General features: G+C 43.8%; 1 protein-coding gene across 2 annotated transcripts in view; it reads right to left on the bottom strand.

Moving 5' to 3' along the window:
• The window catches only part of Dock2 (dedicator of cytokinesis 2), a 414,772-nt gene that overhangs the window by 324,281 nt on the left and 77,862 nt on the right, over positions 1–12,629 (bottom strand). For both annotated transcript variants that reach the window (XM_038325610.1, XM_038325611.1), the window contains exons 20-22: positions 12,053–12,142; positions 10,804–10,904; positions 9,847–9,981 (exon numbers count right to left, since the gene is read on the bottom strand). In XM_038325610.1, coding sequence (XP_038181538.1) covers positions 9,847–9,981; positions 10,804–10,904; positions 12,053–12,142 — 326 coding nt within the window. The remainder of the gene's footprint in view (positions 1–9,846; positions 9,982–10,803; positions 10,905–12,052; positions 12,143–12,629) is intronic.

Genomic DNA, 12,629 nt, shown 5'->3' with positions numbered 1-12,629 from the left:
ATGAGTGTCTTTCTGTGTGTTTAATGAGATTACTGGTGTTTTTACTGTGGGGGTTTAGTGGCTTCCAGATAGATGCTGATCGCTGGGAAGGCCAAAATATGGTTATTGGATTAGGACCTTGAACCTTCCTCTTCAGTATCCAAGCAGGTGAGAGATGCCTAAGGTTAAATCACCCACAAACATCCCCTGGTATAACCCGTCATATCTAGAAAATGAAGCCCCCGGAAGCACCCAAAGGGAGACCTGGACAGCTGAACATGTGGAGAGTCCCAGAGAGTGGCAGTCTGAAGTGTATATGGGTGGCAGCGATACATTATTATGAATATATCTTTTACATACTAGAAGGCTAAACTTCTGCTGGAGCTCATAGCAAATTAATGAAGTTGAGGTCACGTCAGACTTAAAACCACTATCCTGCTGTGCATTCAGCCTGTTTGTTTGACCCGCTTTTAAGAGAACAATGTAACAAGCAACTTGACTTGCCTTGGGTTTTCCATGTAAACAGCTTTTGCAACCTAAGCTAATGCATTACTTGAATCTTGACTTTTGTCCTCTTCTATGTCCCTGACCCAAACAGAGCAAGCAACGCCTTGTGTGTATGTACGTGTGCTATCATAATCATTTGCTGAAGACAGCATGCCTGTCAAAGGTGGTCTTACAAAGCAAATATCTGCCAGAAATGTTGACAGTAATGTAGATATAGGTTGCTAAGTCTGTTTGTCGCTATATTTGCTTTTCTGAGCACTTCCTGGTCATGGAGTCAGTAAGTTACATTCCCTGTAAAACTCTGCTAAAGATTATGCAAGTATCCCAAATTCCTTCCCCGTGTGATGCTTTCTGCATTGCTTAACAAAAGAACAAAAGCTCTTTGTTAGGGACTCATAGACAGTGACAGTCAGTCAGACATTAGGCAGGCATAGACAGACACACAATAGACAGACTACAGACGAGCCAGAACCTGTGAATTGCAGAAGACACAGAGAGATAAGTGGAGAATTCAAATCTGGGCTCACTCTTGGTCAAATTAGCTCAAGGGAAAGAGCTTTGATTTCTTTCCTTAATGGGACACAGATGTAGCCTGGTGCCTGTGGGACCACCTTTAAAGGGTTTAATTGACACACACACGAGCAGCCCACCTCTGCCCTGTTGGCCAGCTCTTTACCCAGTATGCACTGGTGTCGTTGTAATGCCCTATGTAGTTAATACATGCAAGTGTTGCCTTAGCTCTGTAAAACGCTGTAACAAGTTATTCAGTCTGGGAAGGATGCTGTGGGAACCCCGGTTTAGAGATTCATAGCTGATCAGTCAGAAGCACAGCTAAGACACCCCTGCCTTGAGCTGGACCCAACATCGAAAGTGAGGGCAGCCTCAGGGACTGAGCCCCTAAGTGTGGGGTGGACACTGCCTCCAGGTAGACAGTGTCAGAACTGGACTGCATTGGAGGTCTCCCCACTCATGTCCTCTGCAAGCGCCACACATATTTGGTCGCAGACATCTCTGCTGACTCTAGTAGGGAATAGAGGACAAGCTCATTTTTGCGCAGAATTTCACTGTTTCCTTCCTTCTCTAGGCCACCATGCCACTGACCCTGAGTTCACGTCCTCACACCCCCATTGCCACAGCAGCTTCAAGTGTCCATTGTCTTTCTCCCTTATCTGTGCTTTCTCCCATAGACCATCTCCACAGCAGCCCTTCTGAACCATGGTAATCTGTTGCCTCGGACCCCCAAAGGCTCCTCTCCCACACAGCAGGGCTTCCCAGACTGTTCCTATAGGAAAAAAACCTAATCAGGACTCTTAATAGATGCTCATTGACTTATAAAGTTTATCCAGATACCATGCCAAGTGTTTATAAAGCCTAATTTCTTTATCTACAGTGGAAGAATGGCTGGGTCAGTCAGCATGTTTTCCAGGAATAAAGAGCAGCCCCTGAACAAAAAAGTCTCCCCACGCGAGGACGAAGCCAAGCTCCTTGGTTTACATGTTCCACAAGTTAGATTCCACCCATCTTCCAGATGTCCTCGTACCCCTACCTCTACCACACCCGCTTCACCCACAAGCCACCTGTACAGGCCAGCTGTCCCTCACTGTAAGGGATGCCTGACCTAATCAACCTAGAAAGTGAAAAGGTTCACTTCAGTTCACAGTTGGAGGCCACTCCCCTCATGGCTCAGGAACAAAAGATTCCCTAGGGTCTCAGTCCTCTCCACAGGGCATTTCTCCACTCGTCTCAGCCCCACATCTTATAGGGTCTACCACTTCCCAAATATACCACAGTCTAGGAACCAAACATCCAACACATGGACCTTTGGGGGACATTACCCAAATCATAGTGCTGCCTTCCTTCAGACACCTGACTGTCATATACAATGGAATATACTACAAGTGACAAGGGTCTCTCTTTTTAACATCCAGCTGGGAAACCTACAGCTATGTTCTGTACCTTTTGGGCTCCATTTCGTCATCAATATAACAAATATAATGCAGATAGTTTGTAAGTTTCTTTTTAAAAATATTTATTATGTATACAATATTGTGTTGTGTGTATGTCTGCAGGCCAGAAGAGGGCACCAGACTTCATTACAGATGGTTGTGAGCCACCATGTGTTTGCTGGGAATTGAACTCAGGACCTTTGGAAGAGCAGGTAATGCTCTTAACCTCTGAGCCATCTCTCCAGCCCCATTTGTAAGTTTCTTATATCAGGTGATGTAATGTCAAAAACAGAGAAGAGATTTAACGGATGCTGGCTTGCAGGTGGAGTAGGAATAGCCAAGGTTTCTCTGATGTGGGTGTATCAGAAGATGGGATTGGGGATTGTCTTTTCTCCTAATAGCTGCTTTTTTTTTTTTTGGTTTTTCAAGACAGGGTTTCTCTGTGGCTTTGGAGCCTGTCCTGGAACTAGCTCTTGTAGACCAGGCTGGTCTCAAACTCACAGAGATCTGCCTGCCTCTGCCTCCCGAGTGCTGGTTTCTTAAACACCTTCAGTATTTAAAATATCTCCTGTGAAAAGAATCACTGATGTTTGCTAGGTGGAGCATTGTTGCCACCTCTGTCTCTCTCTTGGGAATTACTTGCAAATATCTACGGTTGCCTGTCATTGCTGGTCATTGCCTATCCCTGGGAAGAATGACGTGATGGCCCGTGGCATGTTTGCTGAACCCAATACATCACCATGACTTACTAATTTCATCACTCTTTGCAAAGTGCCTAGCCTATAAAACATACTCAACACATGTTTACCAATATTTCCAAAATCAAAGGGAACAAGAACTGTTTAAAAGTCTATGCATGTGCGCGGTTTATCCTAACAGCAACTTACTCAACAGCTGACAAAGTGCTTCCACGTATGCTCCCGAGGAGCAGGCTGTTAGCTCTCCCTCAGCAGCTCGGCAACTCACAAACCAGATAATAAATTAAAGAGATGTGACTGTTAGACAGTATCCCTTTGATGACACTTTTCTCTTCCATCTTGATAGGATGCCAAGTTAATGTTATCATAAAATAATCCCATTTAACTGCAATTGTGCACTTTACAGAGCCATTACTGTCATCAAAAAGTGGAATTATATTCAAACCCCCAAACAGAGGCTTACATAGGAATAAATGGCATTAACATGTAAACAAATTACATGCGGGAGGAACGGGAATCGTGTGACAGGCTTTCCAGCTTGTGCTCGGCATAAACAGATGATTGCATTTTAATATTTATTCATACATGAACAATGAAAACAAATCACACTGGCAAGTTAAATTCATATTTGTTTAAGAAGACAGAGGTTTATGCCTTCCCTCTGAGTACAGCCTGCACTGGGCATGCCTGGGGTTTCTTCAGACAACCCAGCTACTTAGTGCAGCCGTGACCTGGAGGTCAGCTAGTGTGACTATTTTCATGGGAGAAATCTGGGCTTTGGGAGGTGTAAGTAGAGGCCAGGGAGGTAGGATACAATAAAACAAGATACAAACTGAAAATGCCACGGGAGTTCTGAGAAGTGGCGCCTGGGTTCGGCTTGGCGGTTTTGAAAGCATCCAGAGAAAGAGAGGAGTGTTCAGCTCAGGATGAGATGAGCTAGAGAGGTCCTAACTGGAGCTACGCACCATGCTCCTACAGCCCGTATCAATGAAAGACACCAAGGCTGTCCAAAAACACCCTCTACATCAGAGCAGTCTTCCTAGGTAAACTGTAGGGCGAGGGGCTTACACTTCAGGTACTGTGGCTCCCCTAAGAATGTGTAGTCTTTTTCTCTTCCCAAGGCAGCTCTTCTCTATTCATCCCTTGGGAATGAGGATGAAGTCATGGTGGCCTGTAGGGTTTTGTCAATAGCAAGGATGGCTTTCCAAACCCTCCCAAGGCCTTATGTTCTTCCCTGATTTCTTACGCAGCAGTGAAGAAGAATGAGAGTACGCCACTTGCAGGAAAAAGGACGCAACTGGCGATGGTCACGTTAAGTGGAATACACCAGACTTAAAATGACAAATGTCAACTCTCTTCTCTCAAGTGCACAATCTAGAATTAAACAAACACATGCACATGCATGTGCACACACACAATGTGAAAGTGTAGGGAAACTAGGAGGGGAAGGAGTCTAAAGAAGAGGGAGAAACAAGAAGTATAACTGGAGGAGGGAACAAAATGCCTTATGTTTTCCTCATCTATAGAATCTAGATCAGACACAGATAGGGGTATACAACCTATATATTTTAATTAGGGTTTCTATTGCTGTGATAAAACACCATGACCAAAGCCAGTTTGGGGAGGAAAGAGTTTTTTCACCTTACTCCATCACTGAGGGAGGAATTCAGCGAAGAAATCCTGGAGACAGGAACCAAAGCCAAGGCCATGGTGGAGTGCAGCTAACTGGCTTGCTCCTCATGGCTTGCTCAACCCGTTTTCTTATGGCATCCAGTACTGCACTGTTGGTAGTGGTCTGGACCCTCCCATATCAATCATCAATAAAGAAAAATGTTCATAAGCTTGCCCACAGGACAGTCTGAAGGGGCCATCTTCTCAGTTGATGTGCCTGTTTCCAAAATGACTCTGGCTTGTGTAACATTGACATGAAATGAGACAACTCACTGTGTGTGTGTGTGAGAGAGAGAGAGAGAGAGAGAGAGAGAGAGAGAGAGAGAGAGAGAGAGAGAGAGAGAGAGAGAGCGCAGAAGGGGAGCTATTGGAAGAGGGGAACTAACAGAGAATGGTAGTAAAGGGAGATATGAGCAAGACTCAATGATACGTGTAAGAAAATATCATAATAAGCACCAATATAATGTACATTAAGTCAAAAAATAATAAAGGAAAGATAAGATGTTCAATCAAAAGTGTGAAAGAGGTTAGGGAATTAGCAAGTGAATGAATACCTGGGGAAGGGTACAGAGAGCTTGAGCCAGGACTATACAACTATTGAAGTCCAGGGTGTGCATGGCCTATACCAGAAAGTCCTGCTGGACTTTTTGTATGATGTGCTTCATGAATAAGAATGGCCATACATCCTTGCTGTGTGACACCTGCCATATATTTTTGCTATATAATCCCTGAAATATAAGTGTCCCCTATCATCCAGATAAAATAATAATAATAATAATAATAATACAGCCTGAAGAGTAGCCCTGCATGACGGGCACTGTTGTTGTGCAGTTACATTTGAGGGAACTGGATGATTTGCACATTAAATAACTTTTCTCAAGGCCATAAACACCTGTACGTGGTAATGGTGGGATCCACATTCAGAATCCAAACTCAAGCAACAGGGCTCTGAAGACTGTGTCTCTCCTATGCAAAGGGTTGGGGCCAGAGAAGGAGGGGGACTTCTGGAAGGCAGATAAATCTAGGAGAGGAAAAAGGACCAAAGAAGCAGGAATGCAAGGCACACTGAAGACAAGGGACAAAGCAAACACTGGCATAAGAGTCCCGAGGGCCAAAGCGGTTCCAACCGCTCTCCAGGAAAATGAGGGCAGCAGACTCAGAGTCCACCCACACGGGCCAGCAGAAAACCAACGTGAGTTTATGATGTCAGAAAAAGTCTCTACACTGTGGTCTTCAAAGACATCAGACACAAAGGAAAAGGTACCCCCACTCCCAGGAAGTAAACATTTAAAACAGCTAGAACAGGAAGTCACATTTTAAGCATGAAGACTCCAGAACTATTTCTTTCTGATTTAAATATGTCCAAAGTTCCTGAAACAGGAAATGTCCTAGCTTGCTTTCTGTTGCTGACTGAACATTGACCCAAAGCAACTTAGAAGGAGTTTGTTTGCCTACACTCCCTTATCACGGTCCATCATTTAGGGAAATCAGAGTACGAATTCAAACCATTGTCTGGAGGCAGGCATGAGACAGAGACCATGTTGCTTACTGGTTTGCTTTTCATGGTTTGTTCAGCTTGCTTTCTGATACAGCTCAGGTCCACTTGCTAAGGGATGGCACTGCCCACAGTAGGGTAGCCCATCCCACAACCATCGTCAAGGAAATTCCCCCCACAAACAGGACCACATGTCAATCTGATGGAGAAGATTCAATTGAGACTCCCTTTTCCCAAGTGACTCCAGTCTGTGTCAAAATGATAAAAACCAACCAGCATGGCCAGGTTTTCTACACCTCCTAGGTGATGGCATGGCCACATCCTTGCTATCTCTCCTGGTATTGCACTCATGGACTCCCACAAGGGGTAGGACTTTTCCTGAACAACTTCATCATTTCAATATTAAAACGCTAACAGATGGGTCCTTCCCTCAAGCAGGTGCTTCTTGTGACCGAAGCTCCTAGGTCTGCATACATGACCATGTGTTCAGGACCATCACACCTGCTTCCTCCTGAGTTCTAGCACCACTGGGCTCTGTAAAGCAAGATTGAAGGGGACCAAAGGCTGACGCAGTCCCAGACTCTGGGTCTCCTCCCCTCAAGTGCCATCCTCTCACTGGCTCTGCAGACTCACTGGTCAGTGCCTGGCCAATGTCCATCACAGAATTGGGGAATGCAATCTGTTTCCAACTCCATGTAAAGCCACATCTCAGAAACCTAGCAGATTGTACTACTGGGTATTTAAGGCTGGGGATTAAAGATACTGAAAGGGGCTTTGTAAAGAAAGTCAGCATTTAGTAAACAATGCTTCCACTGCTTCTGAATGTTTTTCACTTGTGGTTTGTCCCACCTGAGGAATGAGTCATTCTCCAAAAGTCTAGTGGATATCAGTCATAGTTTTGGCCCCTGAGATCTGTTGGACACATGCACCACAATTTAGGGATTCATGTGGCAGAAGCTAGGACCTGTTCTGCCAGCTTCTATTCTGGCTGTGGCTCAGACTTGTGTCCAGCTAGAGGCACCTAGACCAGACATTGAACTAGGCAGCTAGTGACACAACAGGAGTCCAAGAAACTCACCTTCCTTGGCTCTGAAATAAGTCATTTCCCCCCCACACATAGTAAAGTAAAAATTTCACTTATCACTGCTTCTCTTCCGTCCATGCCCACTTGCATTCTGCATGCTGATACAGAAGGATCCTCACCCTCTCAAGTGTTCCTGGGCAGTATGTACAAAGAAAAAAGGCAGGGGAACAAATACTGCGAACTAGATCAGCAATTACGAACATGGGACAAAAGAACAAAGGAGTATCTAGAAACAACACTGTCAGATGCAATGAACCCCAAAGCAATAATTATGTTATTCCTCTCCAGATGGCTGAAGAATCTCAAAGTGCTGATAGTCTGTTTTCTAGTTTCCAAGGAAGATGTTCCTGCTTATGAGAAAGCACCCCGACCTCCCAGTGCCCTTACGGACTGAGGAGAAAAGACCATTGCTAAGGACCTACAATGACCAGGACACCCGGCATCTACCACCTCTTGCTGTAGACACTCTGTAGGTCAACGTGCAGTTTTGTTCAGGGAAGTATTTGAGATTATTCTCTTGTTATCACAAAGGCATCACTTCTAGACAAATATTAGTGACATCTCAAATGCTTGAGATACAAGAAGTACCAGACTGCCCCACACTCTAGGAAACCAGAAGACACTGAGTACTGATATCACCTTGAAGGGTTCAAAGTCTTGCAAAACGATGTGCTCTGGGGGAGAGAAGAAAGAAAATGAGCAAGTGTGCTTTGTTCCAGGACATGGGAAATAAATGTGGAAAGGAAAGGACAGGAGAAGAGGGAAGGAGGGGCAGAGTGGAGAAGAAAAGGAAATAATGCCAAAAGGAAGAAGGGAAGGTGATGTGATGTGTCAAAGGGGATGATCCACACCTACAGATCAAATATGCTCTCTCAGAAGAAGGGATGAGAAGTCCTGACCCGCGTATCTGGAATAGCAAAGTCTGATTCCTCCAGTTCCAAGGTCACCTCTTACAAAGGCAGGAAGCTACTGTTGGTTCACAACTATTGAAAAAGAATCACCTAAACTTGCAAGAATAATTGCCAAGATCTAACTAATTGGCAAGCTAGGGGATTAGGAACAATACTTCGATCTTTAAATCAACTAAGATATACAGGTTTGGGGAATTATTCTATTCCTTATCTGAAGTTTCAGCATTTTAGGAAAATTCCAAAGGAGACGCCTTGTTAAGTGTGAAACTTGTGCCACCCACCCACTATCGCTGTCTGATGATGATAAAGATTTCAGCTTTCTCTTGGGAAGGCATCTCTCCAGCCAAAGTCTTTCCTCTAAGAAACTGGCCTTACCCATACCACAAATGACTACAGACACACAGCTTGAGTCCTAAAGCCACACCATCTATTAAGATCTTAGCACATGCCCTAAGACTGTTCTTGGCATAAAGTTTTGCTGGAATGGCAAGGGAGCAAAGGCAGCTTCAGCTGAGAGTATATGTTGTCTCCTACTGGAAACCTTGCCTTGAAAGTAGCCAACGAGAGAGAGAGGACCCTATGATACTTAGCATCAGAACACAGTCATGCCTGGGCCCCATCTACTCTCTGGACTTTTCAATATTATGAACTAAAAGGAAGTCTTGTTTCTCCCTAAGTTGATTTTAGTTGAGTAGTCTTCAGTCTTGCTAAGAATCTAGACAATACAACCCCTAAAGATTTTTTTATTATTTCCTATCTTGCACAACCAATCTAACACATATTTAATTAACATGGTATCTAACTTTATCATACAGCTAAGATAAATATAAAGCAATCTTTGGTTGGCTACATTTGAATGTCTCCATCTCCAGAGGCCTTCAGGGAGACAGCCAAGCTCTGATTCTGACCATCAAAGTCCCTTAAGGTTCTCTGGCATATAATCACACTTGCTGGCTGTGAGGATCTCCAGAGCAGGCAGCAAAGCCTCAGAAACCAGTTAATCTGCAGTCACAGCCTGCGAGAGCCAAATTAATGGCAAACCCCTTGCATTCAGCTCTTCCACCACTGCCCCCATGTCCTGAATGCAGATTCCTAGATATTTTCCTTAAATAATCTTAGATCAAGTGAAAAATGTTAAACAAAACAGAGAACAGTCTCAAATCACATAAATCATATTCACCGAGTGAAATATCATTGCCATGTAGTATTATTCCTTTAGTCTTTCCCAAACGAGTTTAGAGAACAAAATTATTATATATTCATGATCTCTAGGCTAGATTTGAGTTCTCAAGGTTGCTTTTTAAAAATCAAAATTTAGCTACATATTTTTCTTGTCTTTGTTTTGTTTGTTTGCAGTACTAGGGACAGAGCCCAGGGCCACAAGGTGATCTGCAACCACCTAGCCAGATCTCCAATCCTGATATAATTTCTTTTTTTAAAAAATTTCTTCTATTTTCAATAAGAGAAAAAACTCCTATAGTGAAAAATATTATTGTACTATTGTACTGTATTGATTACAGAGCTATACAATCACTTTTGCACAACAAATACTCACTGTGAGAATAATGTCCTCGACCGAACAATGAACTTGAACACATATTCTAAAGCTTTTAGAGTCCTGAGGATAGGCTCACACTGTTCCCCTCTGCTGGAGGTATCCAAGTAAGTCTTCAGCACCGTCATCAGTTTCCTGAATAAGGGATAATATTTTCAAAATACATCTCTTTCTAATCCACAGCATGGTAATTAGTTTGCTCAGGGAAATTATAAGGCATTCAATCAAAGGTTAAAGGTGGCGGTGCAGCAAAGCTCACGACTCATTTGCAAGCACAAAAATAACTGCTTCAAAATATATTTATTACAGGCAATGAATAAGTATTTCCTGCCCATAAAGAAGCCAGCAAAGATAAAGTTGTGAGGGGAAAAAATAATCTTTTGATGAGAAAAAAAAAAACTAGGCATAATCAGGGGATGAGTGAGACTGATGGGTAATAATGTCTTTTCAGCATCTTCTATAGAGACATGCTATTGTAATTACCATGCAGCTCTTTTGCTCAGACACTTCTTACAGCTATCTGTTACCAGTAGGTCAGACTTTAGAATGCTTGGCCCATCCTTCAAGGTTTCTTCACAAGCTGCCTGCCACCAAATTTGCTTGTGGGTTTCCATCTTTGACCCTGGGTCTCCTACATCCAATCAACACTGAGCTACTGAGCATGCACCCTGGAGCTCACAGGTGACTTCTCAATAAACAGCAGTCAGCGAGCTGAATGATGCAACAAACTACTTGTTTGTTTGCCCCTGTCAACTATCCCCCCCACCCCTATCTCTAGGGGTTTTGGTTATTTTTTAGGATAGGTGAATCACTCAAGCATGGGTTGGATGATTCATTAGAAAAGGGGAAATTCACACAGAGGGGTGTCAAGGGAAAATGCTGAAGTCCCTGCATCCCACGTATCTTGGAAAGACAAACACAGGTGCATGGGAAATCCCTGTGTACACAGTTACTTACTTGTAGGCCAAGGTAGCACTGAAATGCTGTTGAATGTAAGCCTCCAGAACAGTGTTAAAGTGCTGGAATTTCCGATCTGCAATGAGTCCTATTATGTAGATCTGAAAAGGAGTCAGAATTATTGGGGGTGCTCTTGTGGGAGGGTACCCACAGCAGGAAACTATTCACCTGGTATAACGGAACTCTTGTCACAATTCTTTTGTCCAAGAGATAATCCCTCTAATGAATAATTAATCCTTTTCACTAATACATTGTCTCTCAAAAAAAAAAAAAAAAAGAATGTTTCAAAAAGTGTCGCTTTGGGGTATTAGGAGATAAAAGAATTTCCTACTCAGCTGAGAAATCCGAGGTTGTCATTAGACTGCCTTCTATGTGGTAGGTCTTCCAGAGTCAGTGACATATTTCTGTGCCTTAAAGAATCAATAGGAAGCTCATTCAACATTCAGCTCTTCCATCGGTAGTTTATTCAAAGGACCTTTTAGTCATGAAGCATCTTTCCAGTAAAGGCACTTGAGAAAGCCAGTTATCTCCATATAACCTCTTCCAAGATGCAAACATGACAGAGCTACTGCGTCAAGAGTTTGCTGGTCATGGATAACCCTAAGAGTCTTTCTTTCCTCTAAATTATATTAAATATATTCATTAATTTATGGATTGACAGTGCTGGGGTGAAACCCAGAGCTTCTCATATGCTGGTAACTGTTGTACAACAGGATTATGTCCCCTGCCCCAGTTTCCCATGCTTCTTTTCACATAGCATGGAGAAAATTGGAGATAAGAGAGAGGGAAGAGTGAGACCCTATGGAAAGGCAGAAGGAAAATATGGATGGCTTTCCACTGTGGAAAGTGCATTGGGAAGACCAAAATGACCCTGGTTCATTATAGAACATCAGGAAGAGATGGTAAGACAGGTAGGGTAACACCTGGGTGGTTTATAGCCTGGCCTCTGACTAGCTCCTGGCATAGTCAGTCAACAGTCCCAAGTCTTGCGAACTGCCAACCAGCCATCAACAGTCTGACATCAACACCAGACCCCACCCCCACTCCCATCACCTGCCAAGCCTCAGACCCTCAGATTGATTGGAAACACAGAAGAGAACCAGCAGCCACTCATTAGTCTGCTTGCCAAGGCTCTAAACCTCAAAAGACTCATGGAAAGAACCACAGAACCCACATGTTCTTATTTATCCTCACAGTACGACAAGTATTCAAACCTGATGTTGTGGGACAGTTGTCCCCACTCTCTTACCAAAGCATCAAACACGAGGATGTCATACTCATTACTTTGAGAGTGTTCCATCATGATGTTGAAGAGGGCATCCAGAGTGTCCTGGAGGAACTGGATAAAGAAGATAGTTGTGTTCAGAAAGAGGGCAGATAGCCCCTAATCTCATCCCTGTATGTCCTTCCAAGAGAACAGGAGCATGCATCCACCATGTGCCACATTCAAAGGTGTTGGGAGCAGTGAGACCCCAGATCCTGAAATTCTTGCAATCCCCTGATCTGAGTGCCTACAGCTGCTCTGAGCACGAGACCTTCAGGAGTTCCTGATAGCAGGAGAGTGGTTTCTGGTGGGTTTGGCTGGGGCATGGCTATCTCTATATAATCTGCCCCTGAACACAAAGGGGGCATCCTTGGGGAATTCAAGGATGACCCGTGTCGCTGTCTCTCTCTCTCTCTCTTTCTCTCTCTCTCTCTCTCTCTCTCTCTGTGTGTGTGTGTGTGTGTGTGTGTGTGTGTGTGTGTGTGTATGTGTGTGTGTGTGTGTCTGTGTGTCTGTGTATTTTAACCTCCAGCCCCTTGTCTGAAGCTTGTGAACTGGGTAA

This window comes from Arvicola amphibius, chromosome 4, assembly GCF_903992535.2.
Source record: "Arvicola amphibius chromosome 4, mArvAmp1.2, whole genome shotgun sequence".
In the NCBI taxonomy this organism is placed as follows: domain Eukaryota; kingdom Metazoa; phylum Chordata; class Mammalia; order Rodentia; family Cricetidae; genus Arvicola; species Arvicola amphibius.
Note: the sequence above shows the minus strand (reverse complement) of the source record. Positions and strands in the feature narration are given on the sequence as shown.